The 23,587-nt window shown below is 59.9% G+C and overlaps 3 protein-coding genes across 4 annotated transcripts in view; 1 reads left to right on the forward strand and 2 right to left on the reverse strand.

Annotated features, from left to right (window-relative positions):
* On the forward strand, positions 1-3,759 carry PERCC1 (proline and glutamate rich with coiled coil 1). Its single transcript, XM_053671623.1, has 3 exons — positions 1-185; positions 1,677-3,414; positions 3,709-3,759. The coding sequence occupies exons 1-2, from the start codon at positions 132-134 to the stop codon at positions 2,535-2,537; spliced, it is 915 nt and encodes a 304-aa protein (XP_053527598.1). The 5' UTR covers positions 1-131; the 3' UTR covers positions 2,538-3,414; positions 3,709-3,759.
* Positions 3,374-13,100, reverse strand: CCDC154 (coiled-coil domain containing 154). Its single transcript, XM_053671735.1, has 20 exons — positions 13,094-13,100; positions 12,792-12,976; positions 11,704-11,820; positions 11,418-11,533; positions 11,066-11,356; positions 10,792-10,981; positions 10,532-10,578; positions 10,092-10,187; positions 9,514-9,637; positions 7,667-7,768; positions 7,459-7,587; positions 7,261-7,385; positions 6,785-6,911; positions 6,566-6,703; positions 5,194-5,313; positions 5,035-5,111; positions 4,515-4,632; positions 4,090-4,176; positions 3,626-3,810; positions 3,374-3,524 (listed from the first exon to the last, which is right to left on the reverse strand). The coding sequence occupies exons 1-20, from the start codon at positions 13,098-13,100 to the stop codon at positions 3,407-3,409; spliced, it is 2,499 nt and encodes an 832-aa protein (XP_053527710.1). The 3' UTR covers positions 3,374-3,406.
* The window catches only part of CLCN7 (chloride voltage-gated channel 7), a 27,357-nt gene continuing 16,307 nt past the window's right edge, over positions 12,538-23,587 (reverse strand). For both annotated transcript variants that reach the window (XM_053671615.1, XM_037157203.2), the window contains 16 exons: positions 23,420-23,513; positions 23,081-23,145; positions 22,401-22,517; positions 21,292-21,346; positions 20,742-20,802; positions 20,063-20,201; positions 19,576-19,669; positions 18,652-18,821; positions 17,307-17,358; positions 16,944-17,071; positions 16,570-16,655; positions 16,059-16,188; positions 15,276-15,335; positions 15,004-15,180; positions 14,625-14,705; positions 12,538-14,434 (listed from right to left, as the gene is read on the reverse strand). In XM_053671615.1, coding sequence (XP_053527590.1) covers positions 14,348-14,434; positions 14,625-14,705; positions 15,004-15,180; positions 15,276-15,335; positions 16,059-16,188; positions 16,570-16,655; positions 16,944-17,071; positions 17,307-17,358; positions 18,652-18,821; positions 19,576-19,669; positions 20,063-20,201; positions 20,742-20,802; positions 21,292-21,346; positions 22,401-22,517; positions 23,081-23,145; positions 23,420-23,513 — 1,596 coding nt within the window. In that variant the 3' untranslated portion in view covers positions 12,538-14,347. The remainder of the gene's footprint in view (positions 14,435-14,624; positions 14,706-15,003; positions 15,181-15,275; positions 15,336-16,058; positions 16,189-16,569; positions 16,656-16,943; positions 17,072-17,306; positions 17,359-18,651; positions 18,822-19,575; positions 19,670-20,062; positions 20,202-20,741; positions 20,803-21,291; positions 21,347-22,400; positions 22,518-23,080; positions 23,146-23,419; positions 23,514-23,587) is intronic.

Here is a 23,587-nt window from a genome sequence, read left to right on the forward strand (position 1 = left end):
GGCCCAGGCTCCCCCTTGTTGGGCCCTGGTTGCCGGGCGCTAAAACAAACGGAGTCTATTTGCCCAGTCTGCGATGACAATGCAGTCCCCAAATATTTGCCAGCCCTGCCGGCAGCAAAGCCCGGCTATAAATGCTTGAGCCCAGGTGGAGGTGGGCCTGCCCGGTAGAGCTGCAGGTCTCACAGGTAAGAGGAGGGCTGTGCAGCAGGTGGGGAGGGTCCTGGCTGTGGGGTCTGGCCTCCTCTCCCTCCTGGGAAGGCTGTGGGCCCTTCTGCCCAGGTGGTCTTTGGGGCCCTCCCACTCACTGGGATAGGGCACCAGCAGGGCTGAGCAGGGCCAGGCCCTTCAGGCGTGCAACAGGGAAAGCATGGGCCGGGGAAAGCGGGTGCCACCCCGCAGCTGGGGCCACTGGATGCCCCTGCAGGGAAGTGGGGCCCCAGCACTGTATACAAGACTGGGAGTGCAGCGTGGTCAGCGGCCGGCCTATCGGGAGCAAGGGAGGCCCACGCTCCCCAGGCCCACCTGCCTCTCCGCGATGCCTGTGGACTCACCCACCCCTGGGAGGTGTTTCCTGGCAAACTGGGAGACCCCGCTCCGTCTCTCCGAATGACCTTCCCTTTTCTTCCTTCCTTCCTTCCTTCCTTCCCTCCCTCCCTCCCTCCCTCCCTCCCTCCCTCCCTCCCTCCCTCCCTCCCTCCGTCCCTTCCTTCCTTCCTTCCCTCCCTCCCTGGCTCACTCTGCGGCCTCCCTGCCCAGGAGGGCCATGCCTGATTCATCCCTGGGTGGGGGGAGGCTTCAGCGTTCACAATCAGCTCCCCATACCCCTGCTCGGCCGCAGGCCCAGGGGAGAGCCACAGGCACCCCTGGTAGTCTCCTCCCCAAATCCCCTCCCCATCCTCCCGAGCCCCAGACAAGCAGACGCCCACAGGCCGCTCTGCCTCTGGAGGACCCTACCGAATCCTGCGGCATTGTCTCATTCACCCCTCGGTCAACTGACAGAGAACAAACGAAAGCCTGGGACTGTGCCTGCACTTATTGGAATTAGATGGGACTGGGAAAATGGGGGATGGGAGAAATAGTGCTGGCTCTGAAAGCTCCCAAAGCTGCTAGGGCTCTGGGCCCCAAGGCAGTCAGCCTCTGGGCTCAGTGTGGGCATCGCAAGGGCGAGGGGTCCCCTGTCCAGCACCTGGGCAGACAACGCCTCAACAAGCCTGTTTATCAAGAGCCGTAGCAACCCCACACTGGGACACGGCGTCCGCCCTCCAAGGCCCCAAACCCACTCTCACCCTAGCCCCTGGGGGCTGCCTTCCCACGTCCCCTGCTTCTCTCTCTGTGACTGCTCCTCACCACCAGCTCACTGTTCTGGCGGCACCAACCCTGTCTGTCACCCACCCTCATTCCCTCTGACCACCCTTCAGGATGCACTGCTCACAGGGCCCGTGACCATCTGACAGGCAGCGGCTGCTCTAAACTCCGGGACCCGCCCTCCGCAGGCTCCCCCACCCAACTCAGGCTGCGCCCACTGCCACGATGACACCCCCGCCCCGGCCCTTCCAACTCTCACCCACTTCTGAGCTCAGCTCCCTCTCCAAGAACAAGTGGCCATAGTGCCCAGTCCCACCAGGAGGGCTGCAGGCCCTGACTGACAACCTGTCCCCTCTCCCTTCCCTTCCCAGCGGCCCTGCTGCCCCAGAGGCTCCAACGTGAAGGACATGGCCACAGGAGTGATCCGACCTCTCTGTGACTTCCAGCTGCCCCTGCCTTCGCTTCAGCCCTTCCTGCCCTTAGACCCAGAGCCCCCAGACACTTCTGAGGAGGAGGAGGAAGAAGAAGAGGGGGAGGAGGAAGAAGAGGAGGATCTGAAGGGTGAGGGGCCAGGGTCCCACAGCCCAGCTCCCCGGAGCCCAGGTTGGGCCACAGTTGCCCCTGAAGAGGCCCCTGCAGGTCTGAGCAGCGCCGAGACGCCACTGCAGCTGCTACGGTTCTCTGAGCTCATCAGCGGCGACATCCAGAGGTACTTCGGCCGCAAGGACAGGGGACAGGACCCAGACACCTGCGACATCTATGCTGACGGCCACGGGGCCTGCAGCTCAGCCAGGGAGCGCTACTGCACAGATGCGATGCACCCGACCCAGGGTGGGCTCCCTGGTGACAACAGGGCCTCGGGGCCTGGGGCTCACTCTCCCCGGGGTCCCCAGGGGCAGGTGCAGGAGACAGGCCTTGGTGAGGAAAGGGTGCAGCCCCTGGGGCCACTGGCTGAGTTGTTCGACTACGGGCTGCGGCAGTTCTCAGGGCCCAGGGTGTCAGCTGGCCCCCAGCTGAGGCTGGAGCAGAAGTATGGCCACATCACCCCCATGACCCAGAGGAAGCTGCCCCCTTCCTTCTGGAAGGAGCCAGTGCCCAGCCCCCTGGGCCTGCTGCACCCGGGTACACCCGACTTCAGTGACCTGCTGGCTAGCTGGTCGGTAGAGGCTGGCCCCGAGCCGCCAGGCAGGGGTGCCCAGACCCTGGAGGGGGTACAGCTGGCTGAGGCCTAGTGAGCAGCCAAGGTTGGCAGGGTAAGCTGGGGCAGCAGGGGTCTGGGGTCCCCTCATGGCTGTCCTGCTGGGGGTCTCTGGGGCCCTCCGCAGTGGCAGCCACCAGGAGGACAGAGCAGCCTAGGTGGGGACTTTCCAGGCCTGGGGAGAGGGGCAGGGCTCATCCTGGGACCTGAAGCTGCAACCACCATAGGCCACCAGGGCAGGAATGTGCAGGGGCTGAAGTCCCAGCACCTGAACCGGCCACCCTGGCCTCAGTCCTTGGAGCTCTGCCCATAGGAAAGAATGGCAGGGCAGGAGCTGTGGCCACCTGGAGACTATGGGCTCAGGAGAAGGACACACTGTGCCCATCCAGACCAGGCCCCAAGACTCCCAAGGACAACCCTCCCACTGCCTGCCCACTGGCTAGTCCCAGGTGGCCCTTCCTGAAGCAGGTGGCAGGGCCAGCTACCCAAATGAGCCGAGAGTTTTCTTGGAGAGGCAGGAGGAGGAGGCGCTGCTGAGTGCATGAGCAAACACACTGTTTGCTCCCTAGATTAGGACAGGAAGAGATGATTCTCTGTTGGGCACCTCGCAGGTTTGAAGGGCATGGCTGACAGGCGGAGAGCCTGGGCCCGGGCCGGCCTGGCTGCCGGGGAACCCAGCTGGGCGCGGGTGTGGATTCCAGGCCCCCGGGCCTCTTGGCAGGAAGGCCCAGGAAACTGGCTGGAGCTCAGCTGGGCTTGGTCAAGAGAAGGGCATTCTGGGAGTCTGAGGATGGACAAGCTTTGACGATGGGTCCTCTTGGTCACTCCAGCCGCCTGGTCCCCCTGAACCCCTGGAGGGAATCCACACTCTGACAGCAGCAGGAGCTGGCATGTTTATTTCTGTCAAGGGGGTAAGGATGTGAGCTGGTGGGCAGGCTTCTGGCCAAGGGACCTCTCCAAGACTGTTCTTGGCCTCCGCCGGGCTACCTGGTTCATGAGGACAGCCTTCCACTGCAGCCACCTGCCCAGAAACATGGCTTACGGCCCACTGCCCTTGGGGCCTCCCCCAGCCCCGAACCCAGACCCAGAGGGGCCTCTAAAAGGCAGCTCCCCACTGCTCACCTCACAGCCTGATACACGCCCCAGCGGTTCACGGGTACCACCTCACCAGAGGCCACATCCTTGATGAACTGCTGTCTCCCCAGGGACATGAAGACCTTCCTGCTGCCCAGCGTCGGGGCCCACGGGCCGTCCTCACTCCACAGGCACATCAGGCACTCCCTCAGTGTGGCCATCTCCTCTTTGCGCTGAGAACAGAAGCGGGGGCGGCATGGGGGAGGCACGGATGCGGGAATGCGGGATGGGAATGGGGGGTGGGACAGCACACAGGATTATCTTCTTCTGGGCAAACCAGGGCAGACAGGCAGATAGTGCAGGAGACCAGAGACAGAGGGGCGGGCAGGCTGGGAGGGGTGAGGAAGAACTGGGACTCAGGCCCTGCACAGAGAAAGCAGCCCCCCACCCAGCCTGGGGGCCTGGGGCTGCAGCGGGAGGGCCTGTTGTGCCAGTACAGGGCTGCCTCTCACCAGCTTGGTTTCCGAATTAAACTTGAGATTCTGGATGGTCTTGTTGTCCTGGATGCTGTTTTCCAATTTCATTATTTGGTTCTGAAACTAAATACTGTCCCCCGTTTGTGGACATGGAAGCAGCCCCACCCCAATCCCCCAGAGGAGGAACCGACCTCTGATGTGTGGGTCATCACCCCTTGATGGGACGAAGGGGCATCACTCAGCCCAGCGATCAGGTGGGACCCGGCCAGTGCTCGGGGCCACTCCTTTCACCATGACCGCTGATGCCCCAGTGTTGGAACTTCCAAAGGCTAAGACATGGGGAGACCCCAGCAGGATATCTGTGACCCTCCCCAGGACCCCCCTCCCCAGGCAGCTGCCCACCCCCCGTCTGGACCAGATGACCTCCCGTTCTTCTGGGTGGGACGGGCCTGGGAGGGTACCGTGGCCAGCTTGCCCTGGATCTCAGCGATCTTCCGCCCAGGGCTGCCCTCCTTGAGCAGCTGCACAGACGACAGCAGAGCAGCCAGCTCCTGCCGCAAGGTCCCAACCTCGAATTCCCTATGGGGACAGGGGGCCGAGGCCACCAGGCTCTGGGGAGCACCCTGAGTTGACGGGCAGGGTAGGCAGAGGGAGGAGGTTCTGGGAAGAATACGGGACATTTGGCTTCACTACTCCTCCGGTGGGGGCTGGGGTCACCAACGGGTGAGAGAGGGGGAGACTTGGCGGTCTGTGCAGGCTGCTCCCAAGGGGGCTGAGCCAGGCCTTAGGGGGGCGGTTAGGGCGGCCACAGGTGCCAGGAGCTCACAGAGCAGCACCTGGGAGAAGCCCTGTTGGTGCAGCAAGGTGGTTCTCGGTCAGCCATACCCCCCCAGCCTACTCCCTGACAGTCAGCTCAGTGGAGCTCACTTCCCTTCCCAGGGGCCACGGTCCTACCAGGCTTCTGCCGGAGCTCAGCCTCACCTGGCTTTACCCTCGGCAGAAATTTTGAGGTCTGAGTCACTCTTGTGTAGGACACACCTGTCAGAGACGACTTCTATCTGAAACGGCAGAGTTGGGGGTGGGCTGGTGGCTAAGGGTGGGCACGGCAGGGGGGGGGGTGCAGCCCTGGCCCTCACCCACCTGCCAGGGCAGGCCGTCCACCGTCTCCCGCACCTCCCTCAGGGACGCCTGGGCCTCCTTCCGACACTGAGCCAGGCCCTCCAGCGATCTCCGCTCTGCGCCTTCCCACTCGGTCTTTGCCTGGGACACAGACACCCAGTGAGGCCAGAGCCGGGCCAGGGAGGGCGGCCAGGTGGACTTGGCACAACGGGTGCTGAGCACGTGCTCGCAGGTCTCACGCGGCCCAGACCACCCCACTGGGCACATGCAGGCCTCGCTCAGCCCCGCCCCCACTCCAGCCCCAGTGCCCCTGGAGTCGGTAGGGACAGGGACAGAGAAAAGACCACCTGCCCACACCTGCAGGAGAGGAGACACAGGGCAGACCCGGGGAACCTGGCCCCACAACCAAAGGGTACACATGTGTGTTCACAGCAATGCCATCTACATCGCTAACAAGGGCAGCAGCCCAGTGTCCATCAGCTGACAAACAGATAAACAAGTGGCGGTCCACCACACAGTGGAACAGCACTCGGCCACGAAAAGGGAAAAGGCACCTGTACGTGTTGCAACACCAATGTTTGTAAAAAAGTCGTGCTCTGTGGGAGAAGCCAGACACAGAAGGTCACGTAATGTGTGATTCCATTTCTGTGGAGTGTCCAGAATGGGCAGATCCAGAGACTAAAAGCAGATAGTGGGTACCAGGGGCTGGGGGTGGGGAGGGGAGTGACGACTTCATGAGGACAGCGTCTCCTTTGGGGTGACAAAAAGCTTCTAAAAGTGATTGTAGTGGCGATGGTACAACTCTGAATATATGCAAAAAATCTCACTGAATTATACATTTTTAAAAGGTGAATTTTATGGCTCTGGCTGGTGTAGCTCAGTGGATTGAGCACGGGCCTGCAAACCAGAGCATCAAGGTTTGATTCCCAGTCAGGGCACATGCCTGGGTTGCAGGCCTGGTCCCAGTAGGGGACACACGAGAGGCAACCATACATTGATATTTCTCTCCCTCTCTCCTTCCTTTCCCCTCTAAAGATAAATCAATAAAATCTTTTTTAAAAAGGTGAATTTTATGATAAGTGCATTAAACTTCCACAAAGCTATTACAAAAAAGAAGAAAAACACCCACGGGGCAGATTCTGCCTCGCCGGCCCCTCTGTGGAGCCCCTGTGCAGTAGGATCTCTGGGGCCTCTGAATGTCTCAGCGGCTGACCCTGGCTGCCCACTCTGGGCAGGAGGTCTCCCAGGAACAGGGTCACCCTGGGCTGCGCAAGCAGTCACTGGGTACACATGGGACCAGCTGGTCAGGCCTGCACCTATTGGATCGGGAGGGGGGCCAGGCCCCGCCCCACTGTCTCGGCTGCCTTTCCCCCAGGCAGCACCGCAGCCTTACCTCGCACAGCCTCTGGGTCAGTGTTTGCTCTTGCAGGTCCAGCCTCCAGCTCAGGGCCAAGAAGTGGTCACTCAGGTCCCTCACCTGTCTGACCAGCTCAGCCACGGACCCCTCCAAGGCCTGGCTCTTCTCTTGGAGCTGTGGGAGGTCAGGCTGAGCGGGGGTGCCTGTGTAGGTGGGGACCCCAGAGGAGACCCGACCCAGCCCTGCCGCCCTCACCAGCTCCAATGTGCCGCGCATCTCGTGCTGGGCCAGCTCGCTGGCCAGCCGCATGGCCTCCAGGTTTTCCTGCAGGTAGGCAGCCAGCTCTCCAGCCTGGCTTTCCTCCAAGCAACCCTTGGTGTCCCTGTGGGTTGGTGCCACTGAGAGAAACTGTCCCTCAGCTGGGGCTGGCCTGCCCCTCAGAGCTGGGCCAAGGAGGGGAGCCTGACTGCTGGTTCCAGAACCTTCCAGGAGACCCAGTGGACCAGAGGATGAGAGTGTCACCAGAGGGGCCACCAAAATGGGGCTGCGTCCCCCACTGCCACACTGAGTGTCCCCATGAGGGGCAGGTTGGGATGGGCAGCTACTCTGCCCTGGCGGCCCCACCAGGCCTGGCCCTGGGCTCAGGGTGCTAAGGCCTGGGGAGGGAGCCGTTCCAGTCCACCCAGCCCGACAGCGCTGTTCTCTGCCCACTGCTCTATTTGGATACCCACCGGGACTTCTGCTCCGCCAGGAGGACACGGTTCAGCGACACCTGGTTCTGGCGCACAAACTTGGTCAGCTGGACGACAGCCCGGTCCAGGCCCCGGCACTGCTCCAGGAGGTAGCACTCTTCCTGCTGTGGTGCAGGGGCGGCCCTGAGACCCGTGCCGCCCCCAACCAGGTGTCCAGCCTGTGCCCTAGCTGCTCACCTTGCACTGCCCCCGCAGGGCTCGCACGCGCTCCTCGGCCAGCTCCTGGAGGTTTTGCCACCTGCTTTCCAGCTCCTCCCGCAGACCGCTCTCCGCCTTCAGCCGTGTGCTCTCGGAGGCCTTCATTCTCTGCGAGAGACCCCACCCAGTGCTGCGAGCCCCGTGAGCAGGGGACACAGCACAGCCCCACCAGCCTGCAGGCTCCCACCTTCTCTAGTGCCAGGAAGCTCTTCTGCAGGAAGCCACACAGCTTAGCCTCCCTCTTGAGGAAGCGAAGGCTCATCTCCTCACCCAGTTTGGTCACCTGGGCCTGTGGAGGGGGCACACACGGGCACTGTGCTGCCACTTTGCTGGGTGCCCTCCTCCCACAGCCATCCCCCACACATGCCATCTTGGATGTTTTCTTGCCTAACCATCTCCATCTGGAGGGGGCTCTGGGTTCTGTATCCCTGGCTGTCCCCGAGCCTAGCAGAGCTGGGCCTGCCACACCCTCCTTAGGAAGAGAGGAAAGGCAGGCAGGGGTCACATGTCCAGGCAAAGGGACATGAAGGGTCTGCAGGCCATGTTCACGCAGGTCTAGGATACACTTGGTGCCCAAGGAGTGGCCATGAGGCACCCCTCAGGGGAGAAGGCATAGTAGCTACTACCAAACCACACCCAGAGCTGGCGGCCTCGGGACGGGAGGGCAAGTGCATGTGTGAGCACTCACTTGTACACACATGCACACATGCAAATGTGCACACTCATGCACACACACACCCTTTGCCCAGATAGGGGCCCTTTCCATTGCTCTCCCCCCTCTCAACTCCCTTCCTGCTGCACCAAGGGTCTGCGGGGGCGGGACCAGGGGAGTCAGGGCCCAGCCTGGCCCTGTCTCCCTGCCTAACACACCCACAGGGCAGGCAGGCCTCTGGCAGGAGGCACCTTCTCCAAGGCCACAGCGCCCTCTGGGAAGCTCCCGCAGCCCCCAGGGCCGTGAGCACCAGCCATGCTGGCCTCCTTGCCCATGCAGGATGACCTGGAGCAGGGCTGGGCAAATGATCTGTAAAGAGCCAGAGAGTAGACGTTTTAGGTTTACGGGCCACGGGATCTATGTCACAGTTCCTCCACTCTGTGGTTCCAGCGCAAAAGCAGCTTGGACAAAAGTAAATGAATGGGAATGGCCATGTGCCAATAAAACTTTATTTACAAAGCCAGGTGGCTGGCCATAGCTTGCAGATTCCAGCCCTAGAGTGGTCTTAGGGAAGAGGCAGGCATCCCACCCGGTGAATGGCATAGCAGGAATTTGTGCAGCTCCTGGCTGGCAGGCTGCTAGCAGTCTCTTGAGGGAACCAAGGTGCCAACTCCCCAAAGGGCCTGGGAGGGAAACACTTCCAGAGCTGAGCAGCTGAGTTATGCGGACGGCAGCTGGGGCCTCCCTGGTGTGCAGTGCAGTCCCTGGTCTCTATTTGCAGAGCGGAGGCTTTCCCATCCCCTGCCCCACCTCCTAAGGGGCCCCATGCAGCGGGGGAAACTGCACCAGCCAAGAAGTATAAGCACTGAGAGATGCATCTTCAGGAAGGTAACTTCCACTTTGCATAAGGGAAGCACCAAGGCTGAAAACGGCCAAGAAGGGGGCTTTGGGCTACAATGTTCTATTTCTAGATTTGGGTGCTGGTTATATAGAAAGGGAGGAGGAGGAGCAATGGCTGAGCTCGTGCTAACAACAAAACTTTCTGTGACAAGGAAGGTGCTCCATCTTGGTGCAGCCCCTGTCGACAGCCACTGGCCACACAAGGACTCTGAGAATTTAAAGTTTGGTTCGTGTGATCAAGGCACTGAGTTTTAAATTGCCTAAAATGTAGCTAATTTCAATATACAGAGTTACCTGAGGCTAGTGGCCAGTGTATTAAACAGCATAGGACTTGGGGATCACTCCCCCAGTCTGATCACGTGGAGGGGACTGCAAAGATAGCTGGAGCGAGGAAAGAACCCGAAAGGACGACATAGGTTGGGCTGGGAGCATGGGCGTTCCCTTCCAGACGGAGCCTGTCACCCAGCACCCTGCCTGGGTACCTGCAGCCTGGCCACCTCATGGTCCATCTTCTGGCTGGCGTCCTCCTGGCTCCTCTGCAGCGCACTGCAGGCCACCTCCCGGTTCTGCTCCTCCTGGTCCAGCTTCCCAGCCAAGTTGGCCAACCTGGGGGCACCGGCCAAAGGTCACAGCAGCCAGGCCAGCCAGAAGGGCTGGGGAACCACAGGGAGGCTGGCGGGACCTTTGAACTTCAAGAATCCTTCTCAGGCAAAGGCCTACATGGGGGTGGGGAGTGGGGGACTAGGCCGACTTACAGGCCTTTGGAGCGGGAAGTGCCTAACCTGCCTGAGTAAACAGAGAGGGGGCAAGATGCTGGCTTTCTGCCCCCACCTGAGAAGGTGCGAGCTGGGCCCCAGTGAGCATGACCTATGGAAAAGGGGAAGAGTTGGGAACCCCCTCGCTCAAGTCGCTTCTCCCACAGAGGGTCTACAGGCTCCCCATCAATCAGCAGCTTGGCACCGAGGGCAAGTGAACACCTGCCCTGCCTTGACGACTTCCACGCGACCACACACAGCAGGTCCAGAGCCAGCCCCTGGGGAGGGAGGCCAGAGCTGCTCACCTCAGGTTGGCCTCCTGCTCGGTGCTCTTCCGCTCAGAGTCCTGCAGTGCCTGCTTCCTCCTGATCTGGGTTAGAGCCTCCCGGACTTCCACCAACCTGGCACACAAGAGCCGCTTCTGCCTGGGGCCTGCCCAGCCAACCCTCCTGGTGGCCAGGAGAAGCCCAGAGCAGGCTGGGCAGCCTTCAGGGGCCGGGGTCCCAGCCAAGCGCCCCAGCAGCAAGCTCCCCACCCCTTTCCCAGGGCTCTGTAGGCTGCTGAGGCTCACACAAACCCAGAGCTTTTTAATGCTGCCACGGGCATGTACTGCTTGCCTGCGCATGACAACTAGTTGGGGAAACAAAGCCCTGTGGGTGATGCCCCAGTGGGCCTGGCACCAGCTACTGCTCTCCCAATGCCCACTTCACCCTTGCTAAGGCCTGCGCCACGAGTATGGGGATACCTCTTGTCCAAGGCCTGCATCTTGTTCTGGTTCTGGGGGCTGGGGAACTGCAAGGAGGAGGGTGTGGCTGAGTGCAGGCCATGGGCCCTCACAGCCTGACCAGCACAGACATAGCTTCTGGGGGTTCTTTGGGCTCCTGGCCTGGGCAGCACGGCTTGAGCTGAGTTCAGGGTCCAGGAAGCAGCTGCCCCAACACCCAGGAAAGGGGGAGCCTGGCTTGTGGGTGGGGACAAGCAGCCTCCCAGCCAATGGTGGCTCACCTCCAGGGTCTCCTTCTCAGGGGCCCAAGCTGCCTGCTGTACCTCTCGCTTCAGCTTCTTCAGCTCTGAGTCTTGCAGCTGCACACTGGCCTGCACTTGGTGCAGCTCACGTAGCAGGCTCAGTGTGGCATGCTCACAGTGGTCCTTGTGTCCCTGTAGGGATGCCACCTCGGCCTGCAGGTTAGTCACCCTAGCCAGAGAGAGAAGCAGGCCGAGGTGGCATCACGTGTGGGGCTGATGTGTGGCTCTCCAAACCTGCTCCCACAGGGCTCACCATTGCTTCAGCTGCTTCCAGAGCTTGGGGGTGTCCTGCTCTGGGACAGAGGTGGTAGATGCCCCGTGGCTGGATTCATACCTCCCGGAGATTTCCTCCAGACTCAGGGGCTCGGGGCTGGCCAGCCCTTCCTCCACGAGGTGCCCCAGGTCCTCCAGGGTAATAGTGCTTAGCTGGGAGGGGGGCGAAGCTCCGGACAAGCAGTTGCTATCAGCCAGCTCTGCAAGAGGCACCTTCAGGCTCACCACTTGGCCTTCTGGGGTGACAAGAGATGCTGGCTTCCGGATGGAGCTTAGGGTAACATGGACCCGAAATCAGTGCGACTGTCACTAAGTGTGCCTTCCCAGCTCACTCAGGCTCATTGTGCTGAGTGGCACGGCCCAGCCCAGAGAGGGCTTGGCTCTCAATACTCCACGACAGGAGGCTTAAGCTCAGAGAGGTGCAACCCCCGCCTTTGAACACATAGCCCTGGGCAGCAGAAATGGGAGTGTCCTGCTTGGCCAGCTCCAAAAGGAGCTCCCAGGCTGTAAAGCAACCTGGGGGTCAGGAAGCAGAGCTGTCCCATTGGTCCACACCCCTATGCAGTCCCCTCCCTGGACTGTCCTCCTGGCCTCTGCGCCAGCTGGCACCTGGCTCACCTGATCCAGCTTTACCAGCAGCCAGTCTTTGGCTTTGGCCACTGTCAAGAGGCCCGGGGCCAAGTGCCCTGTGACTGCCCAACGCAGGAAACCGGGGTAGTTGGGTGGGGGGAGTGGCTGGAGGGAGGCAGGGAAATTAAATCTGAAAGGCTCCAGGACCCTTTCAGGGGGAACACACAGGGAATGAAGGGGTGAGCTCCCGTCCTCACATCACACCTCCTTCCAAGACAATACCAAGGCAGGCGGGGCAGTGAGGGCTCTTCTGGAACCTTCTCCTCCTCACCAGAACCTTGTGACTTCCCAGCCCAACTGCCAGTGGAACCTTGTCTTCAACTCTCCGGTCCTGCAAGGCCTTCCCAACTGCCTGTTTCTGGACGGATCTGAGGGGGCACCGTTCGGCCAGCCAGACACTGGGAACAGGAGGCCTGTGGCCCGGCCAGGGCAGGAGGATGCCAAGGAGCAACTACCGGCTCTGCAGTTGTCAGGCCAAAGCAGGAAGGCGGGGGCCCCAGACTGAACACAGCCAGTCCTGCATCTGAAAACACAGAGGCCCCGGGGGACCATCCAAAAGCAACAGGATGTGCCCTGACCGGTGCAGCTCAGTGGGTTGGGCGTCATCCCACGAAGTGGAAGGTCACTGGTTTGATTCCTGGTCAGGGCACATGCCTGGGATGTGGGTTCAGTCCCTGGTTGGGGAGTGTGTGAGGCAACCCATCAATGTTTTTCTTTCTCCCTCCCTTCCCCTCTAAAAAGAAATAAAACCTAAAAAAAAAAAAAAAAAAAGCGCAACTCAATGACAAAAACTTTCTTAGCAGCCACAATAAGAAAACCGAGTAAATTTCAATAGTCCATTTTATTTAACCCAGGTCATCTAAAATATCATCATTTCAACATGTATTTAATACAAAAAAGTGATCGAAATGCTGTACTTGTTTTCTCCACACCGAGTCTTCAAAGGCTAGTGAAGGGTATTTTACGTCTCACTTCAGGGACGGATGCTCCAGCCCCTGGCCCTACCCATGCTGCCCAGACCCACCCACTGAGGGCTGGCTGGGGCTTCTGTGTGACCAGGTGAACACTCCTGTCACCCTCTCCTCCAGGGAGAGCTGCACCACACGCCTCATGGCCACGCAGAGCAGCGAGGAGAAAGGCGGCCCAGACAGAAGGGCCTCTGGGGAGAGGCCCCCCACCTGACTCTCCGGCCGCCCCAGGAGCAACGGCTGCCCAGGCATGTGAGTGAGGATGCGGTGGTTGGTGCCTGGGGAGCTCCCTCCTGAGGTATGGAAGGGCTGCAGCTGCACGCCACCTCCAGGTTTCTGGGTGTCTCCCTGTTAGGGGTGTCCACACTAGGGTGCTGCCCACCTGCACCATGCACTGAAGTGGGCCTCACCCGACATGCGCACCCCACGGTCCACGCTGAGCAGGAACAGGAAGCGGGCACTGGCTGTCTGACACAGTTTATTTCTCCCATTCCGATCCCACACATCGGACACCTGCTCCTCCCCAACCCCACCTGCCACAGAAACTGCCCACCAGGACAGGACCTGCAATCTGAGGCCCCACCCCCTTCTAAGGGCCTGAAACCAAGGTGCAGCACCACTGGCTCACCACAAAGGCATCTGAATCCCTCCATCAGAGATGGGCCGGGGACTTGGGAACCACCTTTTAAAAAGGTCCTATGGGACTGGTCCCACCCGGCCTCAGAGGAGCACAGGGTCTCTGCTCCAGGCTCACCAGCTCACCCCAGAGCCCAGCCACCAGGATGACAATCAGAGCTGCCCAGGAACACCGTCGTGGGCCAGGGGTCCTCAGAGGCCTTTGTTGCCCTCCCCGCCATGATGAGAAGACCCAATTTCCCAGATCCACATGGTGGCAACAGGTGTCCATCCGGCCTCCAGCTCCAGAGAGCGTGGGATGACAGAAGTGTGGTAGGACTTGGGTTCAGCCCCATCGGTGGTTCTCTGCTCTCCTTTGGCCAAGACTCCATCACAGGGCCCATGGAGTCCCCAAGTGGGGGTACAGCCCAGGGGGCACACATGGTGAGCTGGGAGAAGAGCCAGCTTCCTTACAGAGCGTGCTCCAGCATCCGCTCTCCAGGACTGTCCTGCTGGGCCCCTGCCCAGGTTGGTCCCAGCTGCACAGGCCTATCACCTCACGGTCACAGCATGAGCTGAGGGGGCAAGGCCAAAGGCTTCTGCCGTGGCCTCGTATCACCCAGGGCAGGGTACAGGTGGCACTGTCCTTCTGGGCCAGCAAGGAGAGGAACAAGGAGCAAAGAAGCAGAGATAGGGCCCTGCCCTGGGTGCCCGCAGCACTTGGAACCACGGGTCCCAGCTCACTCACTGGCTCACACATGTGAACACACATACATGCATGCACACACACACACACACGCAACCTCTCACTGGCTCTCAGGAAGCGAGCACTTGTGTGAACATCCGATCCCTGAAGGCTGAGAGACAGGAAGATGGAGAGTGACAACCAAGGGGCTGAGGCAAAGGGGAGTGTGTAGAACACTGACAAGGCACCCACTCGACAGTCACACTCACACTAGCTGGGTCATCCCTGAGGTCTGGAGGACAAGGATCGGCTGCTGTCCGAGGAGTGAGGTGGGGACCCCAGGTGAAGTGCCGGGGCCAGGATCTCATGTCTGGGCCAGTGAGAGCTCCTCCAGGCCCCCCTTTCCAAGCCGGTACCTGGCCAGATCTTTCCTCGTTACTAGTCCGACTACCTGTGGGAACAAAGCCAGGTCATGGGAATCCAGTGGCCCCTGCCTTACCTCTGGAAGCATTCAGGGGAGTAGCAGTTTGGAGGAGACCCGAAGTGGACATGTGGCCCTGAAGAAGCTGAGAGCAACTGTGCAGGGGTGGCCGGGGCAGGCAGGTCAAGGGGCACGGCCCTCTGCCCTCACGGCTCCTCACCTGATTATGGTTGTCCACCACCACCAGGTGCCTGAGGCCCAGGGCCCGGAAGAGCTTGAACACCCGGGGGAGGGAGGCCTCCTGCAACGTGGGCACAGTCTCAGTTTGCCTGCCGGCCCCACCACACGCAGTGTCGGCTGCCTCCCATCACACCCCCCACTGCCAGCACAGCAATGTGTGTCCTAAACCACCCCTTCTCCGTGTGCCTGCCCGCCTCCACTGCTTGGTCAGCATCTGGCGCCACGGCCACCCACATCCCCAGACCTTGTCCTGAGTGTAAGGATGGAGCTCTTCCCACTTTTCCGCTGACTGCACCCAAGCCCCTCCTGGCAGGCCACCGAAGGCCGCCTCCTGACCCCTGCAGGAGGGAATGAGGTACCTGGGGCACTGTGTAGGGGGAAGGGTTCATGAATTCGGACAGGTCCATGGTGCACTCTCGCTCATCCTGGGACACATGAATGGACTGGATGGGGGGGAAGCGTGGGTAGGCGTCCCGGAAGTCCTTCAGCCTCAGCCTCCGCTGTACCAGGCCCCTGTTGGACCGCTCAACAAACACCTGCAGGCAACAGGTGACGGGCAGGGGTGGTGCATATCAACACTGCAGCACCCAGCCTGGCACCTTCCACCACCTGGAGGCGCCGAGGAGCTTACCTTGTGCTTCAAGAGAACAATCAGCTGGGAGCGCAGAATCAGGCCCTGGAGCCGTGCTGACTGCAGCAAAAGACAACAGATGGCCTTGTCCATGGGCAGCGCCCAAGGCCCATGGCCCTGCCCACCTGGCTGCAGGCCCTGCAGAAAGCTCAGAGGTGTGGACAGAAGGGCAGGCAGTAACTCAGCAGCAGTTCTAGGACGTCTGCTTGGGAACCTTGGCTCTAGTCAGGCTGCCAATCATGCCCCTCATCAATGTGTGGCCACTGTCTACTGGTGCTGGCCTTGCCAAAAGCATTACACCTACACAAGCTTGTTAATCTCCAAACACTTGGGAGGGACAGTGGGAGCCACAACACAGCGAGGACCAAAGCGCCTTGGTGCCGGGGCGAGACGCAGACCTAGCCCTGACAAAGTTCTCCCCAGACCTGCGGGAACACGTTACTGGACGGGCCACACACTCCGTCAGGGCCTCTCCTGACACAGGCTGCGGCTGCAGCTCGCACTGCAGTTCAGGGTCAGAGTATGAGATACATGGGTGTGCCACCAGACCCACCCACAGGGACAAGGCTCCCACAGCCAGGTGACCAGGCTACTTTCATAGCAGAATTCTCTCACAAACCCAGACACGGGGTCTCTCCATCCCCACAACCCATACCTGCCCAACATGCCCTGTTTGACAGGTACACAGGGAAGAGGATGGCTTCCCTTTGAGGTCAAGGGAGGCAGGAGCTGACCTGAAGCTACTGGCTCCTGGGAGACGGCACCCAACCTAGGTCCCAGTACCTGGGTGTCATCAGTGGACTCCACCACAGGGAACCCGTTGTGATTGGACGCCGTGTTGCTGAGCACATCCACGATGACGCCTACTTTCTCTCTCCTCCGTAGGCAGGTGACTGGTGTACTCATTACCTCCCTGTGGAAGAGCGTGCACTTCGTTCACTGTCAGCCATGTGGTGATTAACCATGTGACCACGGGGGTTCCTGGCAGCCCCTCTACACACCAGGGCTGAAGTTCAGCAGGCATGAAGCCGCTGGACACAGTGAGCCAGGAGATGGGGATGTAGGAAACCCAGTGGCCGCAGACCCCAGATGCCGCCTTGGGAGAACTAGTCCTGGGGATGCCCATAGCCCTGACAGCCAGATGTCGGCACGCGGGCGTGTAGCTTCCTTCCTGACCACCCACACTTGCCCCGCCCGAGCATCAGCACCACTCACCGCCCCCAACCTAAGTGTGAGGAGAAAGCCCCAGGCCTGCAGGCCTTCAGCCTAAACCAAGACAGGGGAAACGTGATACCTGGCGGTGAGCGAGTGCGAGGTCACCGGGGCTTCCCAGTGCAGGAAGGGCACGCTTTGTAGCTGGATGTGCATGTCGTACAGGCCCTGAAGAGGGGCAGGCATCGTGCACAGTGGTGACACGGGGGCAGGGGTCCCAGGGCACAACCACCAGACACCAAGGGAGCGATCAGGGAGGGGTCCCAAGTGCACTGTGCCTGCCACCAAGGCAGAAGCTGTTTGGGGGATGGTTTCGCAGGGGCTCCCTTCTCGCCACCACTGCCACTACTGCCACAGAGCCTGAGTCCCCACGTTCTCAGGCTCTGAGACCACAGCATGGGGATGAGACCCAGAGCAAAGTTGAGGGGCAGGCCAGCCTTTCCCCACCAGCTGCACCTCAATGAAGATGTCTCCTATGATCTTGGCGGTCATTAGGACCAGCATGATGGGGAAGCCGTAGGTCACGTTGCTGGTGGCCTCCATCATGATAACTGTCAGGCTCAGTGTCATCCTCACGATCCCACCTGCCCGGGTAGGGAGAGGTGGGCTGGGGTGAGAAATGGGTGGTCCCTGTAGGCCACTTCTCTTCGCTTTTGCCTGCCCAAGTTCTGTGTGCAGGGCCTGGCCCCACCCACTCAGGGCCTAAGTGCACCCTTAGGGAGCGGCCGATGACAGTAAACGGAATACCCGGTCTTCAAGCTCCAATGAGGCACCTCCCTCTCCTGACCTTGGGATGCCCTCCTGGCAGACAAGACTTACCCAGCTGGGCAGCTGCTCCCATCAGGGCATACTTGCCGGGGTCTGCCCAGATCTGCAGGGATGACATGAAGGTGACATGAAGGTGACGTGAAGGTGGTAACCCCCTCCCAGGCCCACCATGTTCATGACACTACCAGAGCCTGCCTGGGCCCAGTAATTTCAAAGGCAGGAGAGTGTGCACACACGTGCAAGACAACCTACACTTGCTCAGAAACAAGAGAAGTCTGGAAATACCCATGAGTGGCCAGATCCAGGACGCCCTGAATGGGTCATGCCGCCTGCAAATGCCGGAGAACTCAGCAACGCGAGACAGGAGGACACCCTCGGTGTTCAGAGGAGGGAGAGCTACACACAGGTGTGTACAGGGGTGGGGGACAGCACGGTGTGTGCAGTGACCGTCACCTGCGCAGAACGCCTGCGCCACCCGAGGGAGTGCACGAAGGAGTAAAAATCTGACACGCACCACAGCACCGTGAACTCTGGGAACTGAGGGAAGCCGGACACAGACGGTCACACGGTGTGTGACTCCACCCACACGAAGCGGCAGGACAGGCCGGGTCCACTTAGACAGAATGCAGACGGAGCGGCCACCAAGGGCTGGACAGGGGCATGGCAGGGCATGCTAATAGGGAGGGGTTTCTTTTGGGGGGGATGAAAATGTCCTGAACCTACATAGTAATAATGGCCTCACACACTGAACACACCAAAGAAACAACGATTTATACTTTTAAAGGGTGGATTTATGGTATGAATCATGCTGTAATTAGAAAAACACAAAACATTGTGTCTGACAGGAAACCTGAGACCCAAGAACAGCGTGTCCCAAGTCTGGCAAGGGGGGTGAATGGTGGGACAGTGTGGGACAGACTCGGCTGCCTGTTCACAGCTTTTTAAAAAAACTTATTTGAATAAGGAAGAACAGGGAATAATGTAAAATTAAAACCAACTGTCCACGCAGGCAGGCAGAGGGAGGTCACACAGGCCGAGCGGCACGAGGCGGAGCCTGTGACACACACAGCCAGCCACCCCTTCCACAGCCTGGGTGCCACCCAGGGGCACCCAATCCTTCCACGTCACCTTCCTTCACCGAAAACCCCGAGCGTGTCTCCTTGGTATCATCTCCAGACCACACACAGAGACGGCCACACTAATGGCGTGGGGCTAGCACACAGCAGCAGCCAGAAAACTAGGGCGGAGTAAAATGACCAGAGGCTCTGATGTGCTGACCACCTGCACCGGGGGCCCAGCGCTCCCCCTCGCAGTGGCTCCAAGGCTGGGGCACCAGTACTCCCCCCCCAGCCCCGCTCTGGTCCTGTGTGCATGGTGCATGGAGACCCTCACTTACTGCGGCCCCGGTGAGGTAGGACAGCGAGATGCCGAAGAGCCGACCCCAAGCGGCCCCAATGAGCAGGGATGGGATGAAGACACCGGCGGACACTGTCAGCCCGTAAGTCCAACAGGCCAGGAAGAAGTAGACGAGGGTGAAGAGGCCGAGGGTCACAGGGTTGTAGGAGCCTAGTAGAGAGGGGCTGGCCAGGGCCTGTCATACAGCCTTGTGCCCAAGCAGGGCTGTCCATCCAACCACCCACCCATTGCAACCTCCGGGTCACATCCTGACCCCTACACACGATGAGTTCCCTGAAGACCCCCTGTTTTCTGAGGCTAGAGCACCAAGTTTTGGAGGCTGGGTCCTCTGAGGTGGGAGGATGGTTACCCCGCCCAGCCGGGGAAAGCAGGGCCCAGCGCCTCCAGCAGGACAGTGACCTGAGGTCAGGAGAATGTGTCCGCCAAAGTCTGTGTGCAAACAGTTGGCATCACAGTGCAGACCACTGGGGGTCAGGGGAGAAAGGCCACCAGCCACATTCTACACCAGATAACTTCCAGATGCAGGAAGACACCAAGCAAACCCTGAACTAGCACATGGAGAGGCCTGGTGCCAACTGCTGCCTTCGCTCGACACTTTCTAGAAAGGGCTTGGCTTTGCCACTCATTTAAATGCCTTTCTGTTAAATTTTGAGGGTTCCTGTCACGTGCACTGAGGGTTAGGACCAGGAAAGTTCTGGCAGCCTCATCTGCGACAGAAAATCACTGGAGACAACCTAAGGTCCCTGAGAGGTGGGACGCTGCCATGGAGCAGCACAGCAGAAAAGCCTGACGCCATCTGCTCTGGCTTGTGTGCTCAAGGGTCTGTGGGCTGCTGCAGACCAGGCCAGAGTGGGCGGCGCCCCACGGGGATGTGCGTCCAACAGCACGAAGCACAGGCACGCACCTGGGGGGTCATGGAAAAGGCCAACCACGCTCTTCTCTGGAGTGTTGAAGAAGGCTGCAGCCATTGAGTTGTACTCGCCATCTGCACAGAAGAGCTGCAAGGTTGGGAGAGAGAATGGGCCAGTGGAAGGGGCAGTTCTGGCCAGCACCAGTGCCAGCCACGTGGCAGGATGGGGTCGGGTTGCTGCCTCAGAGGAGAGGCAGGCTACGGTTCTCCGGTCCATACCCACAGCCCCCACTTCTGAAGTCCTCCATGGCCCTTGTCAGGCTGCTGTTTTGAGAGGAAGACTGGGTGAGTCTCCAGCTCCACGTAACAGCCAGCTTTCCTGGCACCCAACAGGCTGCCTAACCCCCTCAGAAGAGGCGCCAGCCTATTCAGCCCAGAGCTCTGGAGCTCTGCTATGTTAGCTGCCCTCCTGCCAGGAGAGGGGAGTGCTCCTCCTTGGAGGACCTGTCCTGGCCTCCGCTTGGTGAGTCCAACCTCCTACCTGGAGTGGGTAGGACACGGAGCTGCCCTGCAGGGGCTGGCAGTCCCGGGATGAGTAGATCAGCACAAAGGCGACAGTGGCTGTGACGGCGGCCACCAGCATGGCCTCAATCACCTGGAGGCAGGGCCGGTGGATGTACCTAGAACAAACACTGGGATGAACCAGGCCTCCAGACACCTGGGCAGTTGCCATGGCAACCTAAGCCTGTGACTCACTGAGAGCCACTGATACAACACCGATTAGGAGGGTGACACAGCACGTTCAAGCACCAGTCCACCCAGACTCCTGCACGTCCTCAGAAAACCCCCTGGATGCTCTCCAACGCATTTAAGTGCAAGAGGATGAGGAGGAAGTGTTCCCCAAGCCCGGAATCAGCGCCCACAAACTCCAGTAATGGCTGTCCTAATGGCAAAAGCAGCCATGCCAGCTGACTGTGCCGTGGGTCAAGACGGCCCTGGAGGGCCAGGCCCAGGCCAGGACGCTCAGGCAGTGCCTCCCCAGCCAGGCCTTTCCTGGCCTTACCCCACCTGTCCCCGGGCCACATACTGGTCTGTCCCCTTCCTGCACAAACCATCGCAGAGAAATGCACACCAGCATGGGGCATTCTGTGTGGCCCCGTGGGCACACAGCCCGCAACATGTACATTTTCACTGGGGCCGTGAAACAACAGGTTTCTCACCTGATTCGAAACATCGTCAGCCAGTAATTCAAGGCATTGAACACAGCCCCAAGAACACCACCTGAGATCGGGAAGGAGCCATGTATAAGGAACACGAAAGGAGGATGGAGGCTGCCCAGGCAGCAGAGGGAGAAGGTGGGGACAGGAGGGGATGGATGGTCTGTGAAAACACCTGTCCTCCATTGCCACACCCTGGTGGACAGACAGGGGCTTATTTCTGAAAGGCCTTGCCTTCCTTTCAGGGAAAAGGCTTTCACAGAGTAGTAAGTGCTGTCCGGGGCCTAATCTATTTCTTACACGGCTTTCCCAATGGAGCAGAGCTCCGGGGTCCCTGAAGTGTGGACTTCCTCCCCAGGTGGCCTGGAGCAGTGAGCAGAGTGTAGGGGCTGCAGCCCTCTCCAGCCACTTCAAAGCAGAGCCAGGCCTGGAGGCCCGCAGGCCCTGACCATACCGCCTGCTTTGCTCCTGCTGGGAGGTGCTGGCTGCCATCTTGAGTGATGGGGAAGGGTGGGGTCAGGCAGGTTGGTGTCCTGCTTGGGATGGCCCTTACCCACCACTCCCATGGCGATGAAGATGGGGATCTCATGGATCGTGTACACCATCGTCTGTGCAAAAGAGAAGAGCAGACGCTCTGTGAGGAAACTTGTCACCAGCATCTTGCCACTCAGACCAGACTCGAGGCCTGGAGGTGCTACACATCTGTCTCATGCACGGGAACAGCCTGGCACTTTCACACAGCGCTGTGCAGGACCCACAGGAAACACGTGGGGGATTTGGGGTGGACGGTGTGACTTCTCACATGGGCTGGTCTGCAAGGTGGTCAGAGGCCCTGTGAAGCTTTATCTTTGTAAGGCTTTCACCTACTCCTCACCCAGGCATGCGTCCACCTGAGAAGGGGGACGGCTCAAGCTCTGACAGAGGGGCGTCAAGGAGGGCAAGAGGAAGAACCTGATGAACACCTCTAGTGACCCGGACAACCCAAAAGCTCCAACGTGTCCGTGTCCCCACATCCTGGGAGTGAGTGTTCTGGGAGCAGGTCCTCCCTGCAGTGCGCGCTGCCTGCAGCGTGTGCGCCAGGCCTCCCTAGGGACCCGGCCTGCTCCTGCTCGCCCTCCGTAAGCTGGGGTGTGAGCAGGCCCCACAACATGTTTCAGTGTCACTGTCCAACAATCTGCAGACGGCCGAGATGCCCCTGGAGTGCCCCCTGGGTTAGAATGCCTTCACCCTACCCTGCACTGCCCAGTTGGATGTGTGTTTCTCTAGAGCACCTCTGGTCCCTGGTGCTTATTATTATTGTTCTTAAAGATTTTATTTATTTATTTTTAGAGAGAGGGAAAGGGAGAGAGACAGAGAGGGAGAAAAACATCAATGTGTGAGAGATACATTGATCGGTTGCCTCTCACATGTCCCCAGCTGGGTACCTGGCCCGCAACCCAGGCATGTGCCCTGACTGGGAATCAAACTGGTGACCTTTTGCTGTAAGAGTTAACGCCCAACCAACTGAGCCATGCCAGCCAAGGCCCCTGGTGCTTATAAACAAGAGCTCAATTTCCAACAAAGAAATGGAGTTTCCCAAAAGTCCAAGTTCTAGGGCTGACCCTTAGATATACAGCCATGGCCCCACACCAAGAACCAGAAACAATGAGCGGGACATGTTACCTCCGTATCAAATCTTCCAAAATTGATGAGGCCTGGGCTGGACAGGTCCCAGATGTTTCCATGGTAAATGCTTAACACAAAGTTCAGTGTGAAGGTGGAAATCATGGAAGCAAAGAACTGTGGGGACAGAGACAAGTGAGTACCATCAGAACAACAGTGCCGACCCAGATGAACCCCTGGAGTCGGGGGGACTGCAAGAGAGGGGGCTGCCTCTGCTCCTGTCATTCAGGAGGCCCCTGGTGGCCCTCCAAAGGCTAAAGGGAAGGAATCTGGAACCTCAATGGCCAGGCCCCTCAAGGCTGGGTAAGCCAGGCAAGTGTGGAGCCTCTAGCTTTTGCTGGATGAGTCTGGGGCCCAGCCGGGGCGGAGCTGAGGGAAGAAGGTGTGCAAGGTTTGGGGGTTCCCAGTGCAGCACTGAAGAGTAGCAGGTAGAAACAGTGACGACTGACAGAGGAAGGACAGGTGGTAGGAGGAGGCAACACCTCAGGGTCAAGTGAGGCACCGAGGTGGGCCATAATGACCCACAGGGGGCATGGCTCCTGCCACTGCTCAACAGGAACCTCGGGTAAGGGCTGTCAGGTGTGGACCCAGAGCATGGTATCCACTGGAACAGAGAGGCCACTGAGGTCAGATGTGGGCACTGCCTGACCTAGGGAGAGGCGCCGTCTGTGGGCACTTACAATTCTCCACGTCAGGAACTGGTTCCAAAAGGAGGCACCTTCCTCCAAGCTGAAGAGGACCCCGCCTGGAATGCAGGGGCCCAGCCCTGAAGTTCCCGCCCAGGCACAGGGAGCCCCAAGCATAAGAAGCCCATGCCCCCAGCCCCTCGTACCCTAGCCCCAGGGCACCAAGCCCACATCAGAGGCAGCCATGGGGCCTCTCGGGAGGCAGCCCACATTTTCATCACCACCCCGCACCCAAGTCTGCAAACACCTAGACTACTCCCTCACATGACAGGGACGGCCTGGCTCCTGCAACACAGGCAGTGACTTGTCAGACCAGGCAGGGCGCCTACTCACCCACAGGGGCCCCAAACGCAGCAGACACCCCAGCCGCAGCTCCTGCAGAGACGAAGTCCCGCTTCTCCGTATCTCTGCGGAAGTACTCGAAGATCTGAGATGGGAACAGAGCAGACAGGGACAGGGTCTTCGCCGGCTTCTCCAGGGGCACTTCTCACAAAGGCAGAT

The sequence above is a fragment of the Artibeus jamaicensis genome, unplaced genomic scaffold (assembly GCF_021234435.1).
Source record: "Artibeus jamaicensis isolate MK-2021 breed Jamaican fruit bat unplaced genomic scaffold, CSHL_Jam_final contig_700, whole genome shotgun sequence".
In the NCBI taxonomy this organism is placed as follows: Eukaryota; Metazoa; Chordata; class Mammalia; order Chiroptera; family Phyllostomidae; genus Artibeus; species Artibeus jamaicensis.

Coding starts and splice junctions, on each gene's coding strand:
- PERCC1 (XM_053671623.1), top strand. CDS start 132: ATGCTTGAGCCCAGGTGGAGGTGGGCCTGCCCGGTAGAGCTGCAGGTC. Junction 186..1,676: donor TAGAGCTGCAGGTCTCACAG/GTAAGAGGAGGG, acceptor TTCCCTTCCCAG/CGGCCCTGCTGCCCCAGAGG.
- CCDC154 (XM_053671735.1), bottom strand. Junction 7,386..7,458: donor CCCTGCGGGGGCAGTGCAAG/GTGAGCAGCTAG, acceptor CCTGCACCACAG/CAGGAAGAGTGCTACCTCCT. Junction 6,704..6,784: donor TGCGCGGCACATTGGAGCTG/GTGAGGGCGGCA, acceptor GACCTCCCACAG/CTCCAAGAGAAGAGCCAGGC.